Genomic DNA, 15,552 nt, shown 5'->3' on the forward strand with positions numbered 1-15,552 from the left:
CACAAATAAAGTGAAATAAAGGAGTATTTATTTTTATAATCATTTTGTCTATATAAAAGTTTATACATTATCTGCGGCCATAAAAGTTCATAAATATCTAAGTTTTTAATCATTTTCTTGGTAATGTGTCGAAAGGTAGTACATAACCACGTGAAATCGAGTAGTGGTTGAAAATGCAGATCTCTAGGAGGATACGAATTTGATTCCCATTATGAAATTTGAATAGGTGTAGTCGTCCCAGGTCCAGAACTTCCAAAATAACCAAAACAAAATATAGTCACGTGTTATATATGACAAAATTTTAGAAGTAACAAAATATATGTGCAATTTACAGTTTTAATCCAGAGTTGTTATCTTTACTGGTAAAATCTTTTGTCCTATGAGTTTCAGCAGGCTTGGAAAGAGATCTAGTGACCACCGGCTATTGTCCACGACCAAAGAAAATACTCTATTTATTTCATATTATATGATGTTTAAAAGGTTTATTGTGTGTTTAAAATATAATATGTTTTTGAAATTTTAAAGTTAACTTTGATTTTATTGAAAACTGGTTGATCAATTATATTTGATAATCCTTTTATGATTAGTTAAATCATTTTTAATACTTTTAATGATTTTTTATTATAAAAAGTACGTTTTTTATTCTTTGTATATTTTAGGGATTACATCTAATATTAAAAAGCAAAGGGAATATAGATTTGGGCCAAAACTTCTTGCACTTTAGATACATTACAATTTTATCTTCCTTTACTGTTTTGTGCTTATTAGTGTAATAACTAAAAGAAAAGAAAATTTAGTTTTGTAGAAAAAAATTAGAGAGAAAAAGGAAGAGAAATGGGAGAGAAAAAGTGTGTGTTTTTGGTCACTTAGCAAAGTTAGGTTTTTTGTTGGGTATAGAGTGCAATTTCTGTATTGTTTTTGGAGAAATTGGCGTGGTTACACCCAAACACTCATATATCTTGCTATATACCTTAATTTTTGGAACATGTTTTTGTTGACGATTTTGCCCCTGCCAGCTATGTAGACCTACAGCTGCTAGCCATGTTATAAAAATCGGCTGCGTAGCGCCCAGACGGCCGTTTGGGCGTTACGCGTCATTCTTCCGCTCCGATTTATGTCAAATCAGTTAAAAAAATCGGATATCCGATTTTCTCCGCCTAGACCGTCTAAATGATCGCCTAGCCGCCTAGGCGACCGCCTAATCTATTTTTTTAATTATTTTTTTATTTTTTATTTTATTTTTAATATTTTTATTTATTTATTTGATCTAAAATTTTATAAATATCATTTATATCAATAATTTTGATGAAAATTACACTATATTAAGTTTATATATTCTATTTGTGTGTTTTATACAATCTTAAATATGAAAATGTATTAATGTTATACACAATTAAAGATTGACATGTTTTATAACATAGTAGTAAACAATCTAAAAATTCCGTCCTGCGTAATTTTCAATTAATCCCCGATTTTTTCTTTAGGCGGTAGGCCTAATCCGACCGTACGATTAGCGCTTAGCGCGTTCAGGAACAGGGGCGCTGCTCGTGTCAGCTCTACCCATAGCTCTCTATCTTGTGTCAGATTTCTGTCTACTTTTTCATCTCATTTACTAGTTCTCTTTCGTCCTTTCTCTTAACTCTTAACGCTATCATTTTTTCTACTTTTCTTTCACCTCTTCTCATTTACACGAAACTCTTCTTTCTTTTAAGAGACATGGTTTGTTAACTAATGAATTGGTTGGTACATGGCTTTGATTTTATACATTTTTTTTCTGATAAATAGGTTGTTATTTGATAAATGATATGTTATATGGTACATGTTATGTTAAATGGTACATAGTTTGATATGGAAATTTGATAAATGATCAGTATGATATCACAAAAGACTTCGTTAATTGATATATGGTCTGTGTTGTTGATAGATGGTTTGGTAGCTGACAAATAGGTTAATACATGATTTTTGGGTTAACATGTTGTTTAATAAACAGATTATTATCTGATAACTAATTTGATATCTAATACATGTTTTGCTAATTGATACATAGTTTAACATTAAATAATTTGCTAGATGATACATGATTTGTTATTTGATACATGTTACTTGCATCTCCAAGCCTCCTAACATTATAGATATCTGGTCCGGTCTCTTTGCTTTTGCCTTTGTCTTTGTTACTTGCATCTCCAAACCTCCCGACAACCCCACTCGTATATGTTAATAACAAATATAACACGTAATGGTTCCCGTATCAGTTAAGGAGAAAATTACCGACACAATCATCATCATAACAAGTATGATTCACCTCTTTATCCAGCAGTCCGTCGTCTGTCCCATCGTCTGACCCACTTCTGTTGTCTGACACACGCCTCATACTACTGCCAAATTTATTTCGATAAAGCAGGGATATTTTCGTCCGATCCATACCAAAAAGATGTTATCCATATTGATGGGTATTTAGCCAATTTAGACTTTTGATGGGTATATTACAATCATCGTCCCTTGTTTTTGTGTTCTTTGACTTACAATTTTGGAGTAGGACAGATCGCAATTGCAAGTTTTTTTCTTTTGTCGTCCAGGAATATAAAACCCGATGAAAGAAGAGTACCTTGGATATGGAATACAAGAACCGACTGTCGTGAAAGATCGACATCTGACTCAAACGCCTAATTGCAAGTTTATGACGCATATTTTTATTCGATTAGATTTTTTTTATTTTGTTCAAAAATTTTATTCGATTAGATTGTTATACAAAGTTAATTAATAATACAAGTTGCAAGTTGATTTTTTCTTTATGTTGGCAATAGTTTATGTTTTAGTAAAAACTAAAAGAGAGATTATTATATACAAAGAAAAAGGAAAGTACCGGCTATATAAGTAACATGAACGTCGTTGTACTCAACCACCACCAAAGCTTTCTCTCTCAATGGCGGAAAGTAAACCGGTCCGGTACGGTTTTTCATGTTACCCCTTGTGCAAGTTATCTCTAATCTTTCTTTCTCTCCTCTACCTCGTCGTAGCTGCAACTGCTGATGATTCGAGTGTTCCATCATCCAACACCTGGAGACCCCACCCCTCCAAGAAACTCACTAAACCGGTGGTTTTACTAATCTCCAGCGACGGTTTCCGCTTCGGTTACCAATTCAAGACGGAGACACCAAACATCGACCTCCTCATTTCTCGAGGAACCGAAGCTCAGACCGGTTTAATCCCGGTTTTCCCATCAATGACGTTCCCAAACCATAACTCAATCGCCACGGGACTCTACCCTGCTTACCACGGTATAATAATGAACAAGTTTACCGATCCAGTAACCGGAGAACTCTTCAAAAGAAACCTAGACCCTAAGTGGTGGTTAGGCGAGCCGTTGTGGGTAACCGCAACAAACCAAGGTCTCAAGGCCGCGACTTACTTTTGGCCAGGCGCTGACGTTCACAAAGGCTCTTGGACTTGCCCTAAAGGGTTTTGCAAAGCTCCTTACAACGTCTCGGTTCCGTTAGAAGAAAGAGTTGATACGATCTTGAGCTACTTCGATCTTCCACAGAGCGAGATCCCTGATTTCATGGCGCTGTATCTTGAAGAAACGGACGTACAAGGTCATGAATATGGCCCTGACGATCCTCGTGTCACTGAAGCAGTCACAAAGATCGATAAAATGATCGGTAGAGTCATCAAGGGTTTGAAGAAGAGGAAGGTGTTTAGTGATGTTCATGTGATCTTGCTTGGTGATCACGGAATGGTTACTAACTGTGACAAGAAAGTGATTTACATTGATGATTTAGCGGATTGGATCAAGATACCCGCGGATTGGATCCAAGATTATAGTCCCGTGCTAGTGATGAATCCACGGTGGGGCAAAGATGTCAAGAATCCTGGTGAGAAGAACGCTGAAGTCGTGGCGAAGATGAACGAAGCTTTGAGCTCAGGGAAAGTAGAGAACGGTGAGTTTTTGCAAGTTTACTTGAAGGAGAAGTTACCGGAAAGGCTGCATTATTCCGACAGTTCTCGGATTCCGCCGATCATAGGAATGGTCGGAGAAGGTCTCATGGTTAGACAGAACAGAACAAACGTTCAAGAGTGTTATGGAGATCATGGATACGACAACATGTTCTTCTCTATGAGATCTATCTTTATTGGACATGGTCCGAGGTTTAGGAGAGGAAAGAAAGTGCCGTCTTTTGAGAATGTTCAGATCTACAATGTCGTTGCAGAGATTCTGGGACTGAGACCAGCTCCGAACAATGGTTCTTCTTTGTTTACTCGTAGCCTTCTCATGCCCACTGGAGAAACAAAGCAAGTAAAATGAAGCTTAATAATAGCGTCAGTTTCTTCCTAGGTTCTGATGTATTCTACTGTTTTAGTTCATATATCAATGTATCGGCAAATGAATAAGAGAAGAGGTCAAATTGTTGGGTCCCTCCTACATGGAGAGAACCAAGTGAGCATGAAACATAATAATTCTTATGACCTTAACTAATTAGTGATGTTCCCCTTTGCACTGTAGACACAATAATAGAGTTTTGAAAAAAAAAAAGAAACAAGAGAGAGAGAAAGGAGAAAAAGAGAGAGAAGGAGAAAACTCGTAAGGTGATTTCAAGACTGGTTTTGGAGGATCAAACGGAACTTGATCGGGCTGATATTTTGTGGGAAGCTTCTTCAGTCAGTGGGTTAGAGGTTCACCGAAGGGATTTGGAATTCAACGGTTGGATCTTCTGTTGTCTGGGTTTTCTTGAAGCTGGTCGCCATAGTTCTTCAGCAGAGCAGTCTTGGGTGTTTGGTAAATCCAACGGTGAGATCTTCTCTTATTGAGCTGAAATTTGGCAGAGGTATTGTCGACTTGTTTATCTTGGATTTGTACGGTTGGATTAGTTTCTGGAAGCCGGAATCTTTGTGAGCTGAGATCGTTTGGTTGCTGCCGGTTTTGAAGCTTTGTGTTGCTCTCTTGTTGTTGTTGTTTGTGTTGGAGATAGCTATTTGTAGCTAGACTCTCTGTTCTGTTCAGGCTGTTGAACAGGGAGGACGTGGTTGTACTCATACCATTTATATAGTGGATTTTTGAGTGGACTACGGTCCCGTGGTTTTTCCTTCTCACATCGAGGAGGTTTTCCACGTAAAAATTGTGTGTCTCATTTAGTTATCGCAACTTTGATATCTTGCCATCGTCGAAGTATTTTCCTCACAGGTTCGCACAAGGTCAGGGGAACACGACCATTAGTATTTCCGCTGCGCCGTGTGACTTTCCCCAACAGAGTGGTATCAGAGCTTCTGGTTTTAGAGCTTTGGTTTTGATAACTTTGGGTTGTTATTTGCTTGTGTGAAAGATGGAAAATATGAGCAGGATGATAAGCTTGAATGGTGCTAACTATCATCTATGGAAGGGCAAGATGGAGGATTTGCTCTTTGTTAAAGAATTCCATGTTCCAGTCTTCGAGGAGCAGAAACCTGAGAAGAAGACGGATGAAGAGTGGAAGCTGCAGCATCGCCAAGTGTGTGGGTTGATAAGGCAGTGGGTAGATGATAATGTGTTGCATCATATTGAGACTGAGACGGATGCTCGTTCTTTGTGGAAGAAGCTGGAGCAGTTATATGCTAGGAAGACCGGAAACAACAAGATGTACATGATCAAGAAGTTGATTGAGCTGAGGTATCAGGAGGGGACTCCGATGACAGATCACTTGAATGCGTTTCAGGGATTGCTCAACAAGTTGTCTGATATGGGCATCAAGTTTGATGATGAGATTCACGGTCTGTGGCTTCTCGGTACTTTACCGGACTCTTGGGAGGTTTTCAGGATGTCTCTTTGTAACTCCGCGTCGGAAGGTGTTATTTCGATGGATTCAGTGAAGAACAGTGTTCTTAATGAGGAAGCAAGAAGGCAGTCGAATGCTAGCAGTTCGCGTTCAGATGTCTTTGTTACTGAGTCAAGGGGGAGAAGTACAAGTAGAGATCCCAAGAGAGACAAGAACAGGAGCAGGAGCAAGTCTAATAGATTTGCTAATATGGAGTGCTACTTCTGTCATAAGAAAGGGCACATGAAGAAGGATTGCTGGAAGTTGAAAAACAAGCAGCAAGGAAATCAAGAAGAAAAGGTGGATCGGGTGACTCTCACCGAAGATCAGTTTCTCATTCTTCTTGAGGGTGATGCCATTAATGTCGCATGCCAGGACACCAGTTGGGTGATTGACAGTGGAGCTACTACTCATGCTACATCACAGCGGGATTTGTTTTCTACCTATACTACGGGTAATTATGGTTCTGTGAAGATGGGGAATGATGCGATGGCTCAGGTTGCTGGCATTGGTGATGTTTGCTTGGAGACTAGTCTTGGTACTAGGCTGGTGCTTAAGGATGTTAAGCATGTTCCTGATATTAGGATGAATCTGATATCGACGGGAAGACTTGATGATGAGGGCTATTTCAGTTTGCACGGTGGTGGTAAATGGAAGCTCTCTCGCGGTTCTTTGATTGTGGCTCGAGGTGAGAAGTCTTCATCTTTCTATTGGATGCAGGCTAAGGTCTCCAAAGATGTTGTTAATGCGGTGGAGAATGATAATGCCATGGAGCTATGGCATAAGAGACTCGGTCACATGAGTGAGAAAGGAATGGTTGTGTTGTCTAAGAATGAGGTGATTCCAGGAATCTCTGGTTTGCACCTACAGAAGTGTTCGCATTGCTTTGCGGGAAAACAACACAGGGTATCTTTCAAGTCTTCCGCACCTTCTAGGAAACCCGAGGTACTGGATTTGGTACACTCAGATGTGTGTGGTCCAATGAAGACAAGATCTCTTGGTGGCGCATCATATTATGTGACTTTTATTGATGATCATTCAAGGAAGTCGTGGGTATTTCCTATGAGGACGAAGGATCAGGTGCTGGGATATTTCAAGCACTTTGTGGCATTGGTTGAGAGACAAACGGGGAAGAAGCTGAAGTGTATCCGCAGTGATAATGGTGGAGAGTATCTTGGACCATTTGATGCTTATTGCAAAGAGCATGGAATAAGGCATCAATTCACGCCACCTCATACTCCACAGTTAAATGGGTTGGCTGAAAGGATGAATCGAACGATTGTCGAGAGGATGAGATGTTTGATCTCACAGTCAGGCTTATCGATGACTTTCTGGGCAGAAGCTTTGAACACGGTGGTTCATGTGCTGAATTTGTCACCAAGTGCTCCATTGGATGGTGATGTTCCAGAGAGGGTTTGGACTGGTAAGGATGTTTCTTACAGTCACTTGAGGGTCTTTGGGTGTAAGGCATTTGTTCATATTCCCAAGGTTGATAGATCGAAGCTTGAGATGAAGTCGCGGCAGTGTGTGTTCATCGGTTATGGTCATGATGAGTTCGGGTACAGATTTTATGATCCCGTTGAGAGGAAGCTCGTAAGGAGCAGAGATGTTGTGTTTATGGAAGATCAAACGATTAAGGACATTGACAAGTCCAAAAACCCAACTCAGATTTTTGAGGGTTTGATCGATACAGAGGCTACTCCTTCTACATCGGTTCACGGTGAGGTTGAGGTTGAGGTTCAGGATAATGCACCCAGTGCAGATGCTCCCGCACATGAAGATGGTAGTGGTGATCATGGTGACGATCATGGTGAGACACCAGCTGCTGAGAACCAACCTACTATTGTTAGAAGATCCGAGAGAGGTCTTAAACCGTCGACAAGGTATGATCCTAGTGAGTATGTATTACTTACTGATGGGGGAGAGCCTGAAAGCTATGATGAAGCTTTGGAGGATGAACACAAGGATAAGTGGTTTGGAGCCATGGATGAGGAGATGGATTCTTTTGAGGAGAACCATACTTTTGAGTTGGTGGAATTGCCTAAGGGCAAGAAGGCTCTGCTTAATAAGTGGGTGTACAGAATTAAGCATGAGGATGACAATTTGCCACCTCGACACAAGGCTAGATTGGTTGTGAAAGGCTACAGCCAAAAGAAGGGAATTGATTATGATGAAATCTTTTCTCCTGTTGTGAAGATGTCATCCATTCGGGTTGTACTTGGATTGGCAGCGAGCCTTGATCTAGAGGTTGAGCAAATGGACGTGAAGACTGCTTTCCTTCATGGTAATTTGGAGGAAGAGATCTACATGGAACAACCGGAAGGCTATGTGCAAAAGGGCAAAGAAAATTTGGTTTGCCGCTTGAAGAAAAGCCTTTATGGATTGAAGCAAGCACCAAGGCAGTGGTACATGAAGTTCAAGTCTGTTATGGGGGAGCATGGTTATGCAGAGACTGATTCAGACCATTGTGTATTTGTGAAGGTGTTCGGTGAGGATGATTTTATCATCTTGTTGCTGTATGTCGATGATATGTTGATTGTGGGCAGGAACATGGACAAAATTAAGGAGTTGAAAGAGCAGCTCAGTGAGTCCTTTGCCATGAAAGATATGGGTCCAGCGAAACAGATTCTTGGTATGAGAATTGTTCGGGATAGAGGTGAGAAGCTGATTCACTTATCTCAGGAGAAGTACATTGAAAAAGTACTTAAGCGGTTTCACATGGACAAGTCTAAAGTGTTGAGTACTCCTCTTGCTCCACACTTAAGACTGAGCAGTCAACAAAGTCCGAAGACATATGCGGAGAAGGAAGATATGGCGAAGGTTCCGTATGCTTCTGCAGTGGGTAGTTTGATGTATGCCATGGTCTGTACAAGACCGGATTTAGCCTACGCCGTTGGAGTTGTCAGCAGGTTTCTCTCCAATCCGGGAAGAGAACATTGGAATGCTGTGAAGTGGATTTTGAGATATCTCAGAGGGACTTCTAATTTGAAGATTACATTCGGAGGTAAGAAGCCTTTGCTGGTCAGTTTCACTGATTCTGACATGTCTGGAGATGCTGATTCTAGCAAGTCTACTTCGGGTTACTTGGTAACATTTGCGGGTGGAGCTGTGGCATGGCAGTCAAGGCTGCAAAAGTGTGTTGCACTATCTACCACTGAGGCAGAGTTCATTGCCGCAACTGAAGCTTGTAAAGAGTTGTTGTGGATGAAGAACTTCTGTGAAGAGATCGGTTTCAAGCAAGAAAAGTATGTGTTGCTTTGTGATAGTCAAAGCGCTATTTGTCTCGGGAAGAATTCTACATTTCATTCGAAGTCAAAACACATTCAGAGGAGGTATCATTGGATACGTGATGTGGTTGCTTCTAAGGAAGTGGAACTTGAGAAAGTTCATACGGATGATAATGGAGTTGATATGATGACAAAGTCATTACCGAGGGGGAAGCTTGAGGTATGCCGAGAGATAGCCGGAATGGCTGTTTATTCCATCTAGTCGGAGGGGGAGTTTGTTGGGTCCCTCCTACATGGAGAGAACCAAGTGGGCATGAGACATAATAATTCTTATGAACTTAAGTAATTAGTGATGTTCCCCTTTGCACTGTAGACATAATAATAGAGTTTTGAAAAAAAAAAAGAAACAAGAGAGAGAGAAAGGAGAAAAAGAGAGAGAAGGAGAAAACTCGTAAGGTGATTTCAAGACTGGTTTTGGAGGATCAAACGGAACTTGATCGGGCTGATATTTTGTGGGAAGCTTCTTCAGTCAGTGGGTTAGAGGTTCACCGAAGGGATTTGGAATTCAACGGTTGGATCTTCTGTTGTCTGGGTTTTCTTGAAGCTGGTCGCCATAGTTCTTCAGCAGAGCAGTCTTGGGTGTTTGGTAAATCCAACGGTGAGATCTTCTCTTATTGAGCTGAAATTTGGCAGAGGTATTGTCGACTTGTTTATCTTGGATTTGTACGGTTGGATTAGTTTCTAGAAGCCGGAATCTTTGTGAGCTGAGATCGTTTGGTTGCTGCCGGTTTTGAAGCTTTGTGTTGCTCTCTTGTTGTTGTTGTTTGTGTTGGAGATAGCTATTTGTAGCTAGACTCTCTGTTCTGTTCAGGCTGTTGAACAGGGAGGACGTGGTTGTACTCATACCATTTATATAGTGGATTTTTGAGTGGACTATGGTCCCGTGGTTTTTACTTCTCACATCGAGGAGGTTTTCCACGTAAAAATTGTGTGTCTCATTTAGTTATCGCAACTTTGATATCTTGCCATCGTCGAAGTATTTTCCTCACAGGTTCGCACAAGGTCAGGGGAACACGACCATTAGTATTTTCGCTGCGCCGTGTGACTTTTCCCCAACACAAATGTTATTTTGGATAATACTCACCGAGAGCAACATGACTCAGAGAACATGATAAATTGATGAATAACAAAACATAAATTGTTGTATTTAGACATAAGTTGAACTTAAATAACATTTGTCTCTGATAAATTGATGAATAACAACACATAACTTGTTGTATTGAAACTTTAAGATAACTTTTGTCTCAATTTGGATTTTATGGTTATAGGTATATTGAAATCAAACTGTAAATCGAACTAAACTAAATATTTGTAAAAGTTTGTTGTATTTTAAAATCAAAATATATTTAGTACTTCCTCCGTTTTTTTATATTTCACGTTTTAGAAAAAAAATTTTGTTCCAAATTATTTGACGTTTTCAATTTTTTATGTAAAATTTATTACTAATTAATGCTAGATGACCAATGATATTATAGTTTGTATTTTATTATTGGCTAAATTGTGGTTATATAAACAATTAATTATGTTTTTGTTTAGAAAATTAAATGTTTCATATATTCTATGCGTATAATTCTAAAGCGTCAGATATAAAATAACGGAAGGAGTATGGATTTGATTTGGGTTGTCGCAAGATCATTAGCTAGCACCGACGACTTGGCTATATGTATTTGGTGAAAGTTAGTTGCATTTAAAGTCCCTAAATGCACTGCTGTTACCAATGAGATATATACATACTCTAGAATATCCTCCATTTATTGGATCTCTTTAAAATATCAACGAAAATGATAGTTTATTTTATTTCAATACAAGTGGACATTTTCTGACTACTTGGCTTATGACCAATTATAAACTAGCCTTTTCAAATCACCTACTAATAGCTTTCATCTATATCACTATATATTTAAACCATAAAAAAAATGTTGCTAACTAAGGGTCAAAACAATAGAAACCATGCATATGCTACCAACTAGTCATTAGATTACTATCTATTTCTGCCAAACTACTTAACTGTCCTAACAAATTCGCCTTTTTAGAAGGTTGACTCATTGGTAGTCACAAGTCTTCTCTCAACTTTGGATTCAACTACGAGTCACGATCACCTTTTTTTAATTTTTGTAGTGTAGATTGACAAGTAAACATCATTTACAAATGAGAATGTTAATAGGAATGATCAACTCACTTTCACCTATAAATAAAGTTAAAGACGCGCTTCTCCACTTATCATACTCATTTCCCATCTGTCAAAACATAAAACCCTAGAACACAATCCAAACCATCAGAGAGACAATGGCACAACCCACCTGCTACGTTCTGACAAGCCAAGACACCGACATCAACCATGTGGTGAACAACCCAATGAACCTTGCGCTCCTGTTGAAACAAGCGTTTCAAGACGTTCCTATGCGTCCTCACGAATGTCCACCTTATCAGTTGTGGCGCTGCTGGATAACCTATGGAACGTGTACAGAGGATAGTATATGGAAACGATGGCGTGGACAACTGATAAGGTTATCCAGCAGCGCCACAACTGATAAGGTGGACATTCGTGAGGACGCATAGGAACGTCTTGAAACGCTTGTTTCAACAGGAGCGCAAGGTTCATTGGGTTGTTCACCACATGGTTGATGTCGGTGTCTTGGCTTGTCAGAACGTAGCAGGTGGGTTGTGCCATTGTCTCTCTGATGGTTTGGATTGTGTTCTAGGGTTTTATGTTTTGACAGATGGGAAATGAGTATGATAAGTGGAGAAGCGCGTCTTTAACTTTATTTAATTTTATAAATATTATCAGTTTTCTATGGGTTTTTAATATGTCAACTATGGTTAGATCATAGATTAATGATATTTTTTTAGATTTTATCAGGTTTTATCAGATTTTTAATTAAAGAAATTTTCATTAAATTTGAATCATATTATACACCAATCACTGAGTTTACCTCCGTGAGTCCAGATCGGATATGAAAACACTGAATATCTATTTTTGACATAAATATGTAGATCAAAATTCAAAAAATAAATACTTAATATCAACTAGCAATTTTATCTAAAAATCAAATCCACGCTTTCAAAAGTACGGATCAAAATTTAGTAATACGTTATTATTAATTAATAATATACATCTCAGTGTTAGACCTTTTAAAAATGTACATTACAGTATTTTGTACATGCGATTTCTATTGATAAACGCAAAAGTTTAGTGGCATAATAGCATAATGGAACCGTAATTGAAAATGGTGTTTTACATCAATCACATGCGCAGCGCAATACAAAACCCACAAAGAGTGATTGTGACTGTTTGGAATATCAAGACTCATGAACCATCTTTCTAATAGAGAAGTGAAGATTATTTTTGGAGTTTAGTAGAAAGTATACAATAATGAAGAGTACCATAATAATTCAGTAGTCTCAGTTAGTAACCTTTGATGGTATGATTAGTAAATAGACTAAAACTGGGTATAATGTATTAGAAAAAAAACAAGGAATACTCAAAACTTAATTTATAGATATGGAAGCGATTATTTAACTATTTATAATATGATTCAAATTCAAGACGGTGCGTATCGTTGCTGGCTTCACAACGGGACTGAAAGTCTCGTCATAGTCTATTCCTTGCTCCTGCGACTTGCCATTAGCCACCAAACGAGACTTGTGGCTTTTAAAGTTGCCATCTGCATCATACTTATGTTTGTATAACCACATTGAGCGCACAATGTTAGTGTTAGAAGGGCGAGGCACAAGATCAAAAGTCTCGCTTTTAACAATAGCATTGTACTCTATAGTCATAGATGGATTCCAATTAGGATCGTTTAAGGCTTGTATATGGCTTTTTGGAAGAGCAGAGAAAGGCTTAGCAAGAAGAGAAAAGATTTGTTTTGGTTTTGTAATACCATGTTTTGACCTTGTCGACATGGAATGCCTGGGAGCCTCCACTGCTGGAGGTGCAGGTGGAGTTGGCGCATCTTGAGGAGCCGGCGGAGTAACCGGGTTAGAAGGAGCCATAGGAGTTTCCAAGATGCTTCGTAAAAGAGGTGATGGGTCTGTGTCTGTGGAAAGAAAATCATACGTTGAGGTTTTTTGAGCTTTTGAATCTTGGTATGGGAATTGCGTTTCGTCGAAAGCGACATGACGCGACAAGATGATTTTGTTTGTAGTAAGATCCAAGCATCTATACCCTCGGTGATCGCTTGGGTAACCTATGAAAAGACACTTGGAGGATCGAGGGGAAAGCTTATGAGTTTTTAAGTGAGTATAAGAGATAGGCTTTTTAAACAGTACCGAGAATGGAAATTTGTTTTGAATAGCTTTTGAAGGAAGCAGATTGAGGATGTGGACTGCCGTATGTAAAGCTTCTACCCAATAGGAAGGTGGTAGACGAGCTTGGAACAGGAGACAGCAGATCGCATTGTTGATTGTGCGAATCATCCTTTCCGATTTTCCGTTTTGCTGGGACGTGTGCGGACACGAGAAACGGAAGGTAGTTCCTTTTTCTGCAAAAAAAATCATGAAACTGGGAGTTGTTAAACTCCCCTCCATTATCGCATTGAAGCGACTTGATATCTTTACCAAACTGTGTTTTCACATAGTTAGCAAAGTGGAGATATTTTGAAAATGTTTCATGCTTATATCGCATAGGATATACCCATAGAAAATGTGAGTGGTGATCAAGAAAGAGAACATAATATTTGATACCACTCACACTCTGAATCGGCGAAGTCCATAAATCAGAATGAATTATATCAAAGGGGTGATCAACATTTGTGTTAGAGGTAGCAAAAGGAAGCTTTATTTGTTTTCCAAACTGGCAAATAGAACAGAGTTGAGACGAATCCCCTTTATTACATAAAAAAGCATTAGAAGAAATAAGAGATTTCAACGTTTGGTCACTGGGATGTGCCAGACGTCGATGCCAGTCGGAGATTGATGCAGTAAAAGCAGAAGTAGGAGCCGCATTTTTAGAAGAAGGGAGAATGGGATAGAGGTCTCCGGTGCTGTCACTGCGGAGTATCGTCCTCTTCGTATGAAGATCCTTCACAGAAAAACCACAAGGATCAAACTCAACAGAACATGAATTATCTTTTGTAAAACGAGGAACTGAGATCAGGTTTTTAATAATGGAAGGCGTAACAAGAACATTTTGTAATGACAGAGGACGATTTTTAGTTGGGAGAGTTAGAGAACCAGATTTGGTAATTGGAATCTTACCTCCATTTGCAACTGTAACTGTTTTTCCAATGCCATTGTTAAAAACAGACTTAAGATTACCTGTGGTGTTTGAAAGGTGTGCAGTTGCTCCCGAGTCCATATACCAATTTGTATCGGACGGATCAATGAGTGTCAGCGTGTTGTAGGCTTGCGCAAAGTCCATAGCTGGCTCATGTTTCTGATTCCCACCGTGTGAGGTCTGTCCGTGTAGTTGGCGTTGCGGTCTTGGACCTAACAGACCTGGCTGGGGAGATGCAGCGTAAGGGAGTTGAGCCCAAGGATTGAACTGCTGAGGTGCCCACATCTGGAACCCGCCTTGCCAGTAAGGAGTGTTCCACTGGTTGTACTGAGGACGAGAGCCGGTATGTTGATTCCTGCCTTTGCCACGTTGTCCTCCCCTTCCTCTGTGCCCTTTTGTTTGATTGAAGCGTTGCTGTTGGTGGTTCTTGGTGTGTTGTTCCTTCTGGTCAGGACCCGATTCAGTTGCAGCAAGGACTTTCGCCGAAGAGGCTGAGTCTTTGTTGGAAGGTTGCGGCTTCTTACCTTTTCCGAGGCGTTCTTCCTCGAGGATAAGCATAGATCTCGCTTCCTCAAAGCTTGGGAATGGCTGACGATGCATGATGACATTTATGATGTTGTCATATTTGGCATTGAGACCATTTAGAAGGTAAGTTACCAGCGTTCTCTCACTCACCGGAGCGTCGTGGTTGGAGAGTAGATCAGCGATAGACTTGAGTTCCTGAGAGTAAGCATGACTGGAGAGATCTCCAATCTCCGTGTTACGCAGCTTGTGATCGAGTTGTATGGCCCGAGCCTCCTTGTTGTTTCTGAAGAAGTTTTCCAACCGTAGCCAGATCTCCCTCGAAGTTCCTCCTGTTTTGAAGGTGCTCTTGAAGAGATCTTTGGACAGGGTGCCATAGATCCACAGCTTTACCAGCCCGTCGCGTTTCTTCCAAGGCTCGTCTGCATCGTTTGCTGGTAACAACGTTCCGTCGAGATGGCCGGATACTTCAAAGCTTTGGCAAAGCGTGAGGAAAAGTTCCCTCCAGGCATCATAGTTGCCATCTTCAATGTCCAAGACGAAGGGAATTTAGTTTTTGATGTTAGTAACACCATAGGCACGTTCGATTTGTGCAGGAGGAACCGCCATGATAGAGAAAAGAAAAGATTGAAGGTGAGGAAAGAGATATTGCGGAATGAAAAAGAGAAGAGAGAGGCGCAGGGAATTAAAATGGTTCTGGATCGCTAGAACCCTCTGATACCATGTAAGTGATATTGTT

The 15,552-nt window shown here is 39.8% G+C and overlaps 2 protein-coding genes across 2 annotated transcripts; one reads left to right on the forward strand and one right to left on the reverse strand.

Annotated features, from left to right (window-relative positions):
- The first annotated feature begins 2,903 nt into the window (after positions 1-2,903).
- LOC106399769 (ectonucleotide pyrophosphatase/phosphodiesterase family member 3) lies at positions 2,904-4,477 on the forward strand. The gene has a single exon (XM_013840223.3). It carries the CDS (start codon positions 2,924-2,926, stop codon positions 4,301-4,303), a length of 1,380 nt encoding a protein of 459 aa, XP_013695677.1. The 5' UTR covers positions 2,904-2,923; the 3' UTR covers positions 4,304-4,477.
- Positions 4,478-12,589: 8,112 nt separating this feature from the next.
- LOC106398307 (uncharacterized mitochondrial protein AtMg00820-like) lies at positions 12,590-13,069 on the reverse strand. The gene has a single exon (XM_013838884.1). It carries the CDS (start codon positions 13,067-13,069, stop codon positions 12,590-12,592), a length of 480 nt encoding a protein of 159 aa, XP_013694338.1.
- Between the last annotated feature and the right edge of the window lie 2,483 nt (positions 13,070-15,552).

Source organism: Brassica napus, chromosome C1 (genome assembly GCF_020379485.1).
Source record: "Brassica napus cultivar Da-Ae chromosome C1, Da-Ae, whole genome shotgun sequence".
NCBI lineage: Eukaryota > Viridiplantae > Streptophyta > Magnoliopsida > Brassicales > Brassicaceae > Brassica > Brassica napus.

What these genes read in the sequence shown, in the direction of transcription:
- LOC106399769 (XM_013840223.3), top strand. Translation starts at nt 2,924, where the DNA reads ATGGCGGAAAGTAAACCGGTCCGGTACGGTTTTTCATGTTACCCCTTG.
- LOC106398307 (XM_013838884.1), bottom strand. Translation starts at nt 13,069, where the DNA reads ATGGCTCCTTCTAACCCGGTTACTCCGCCGGCTCCTCAAGATGCGCCA.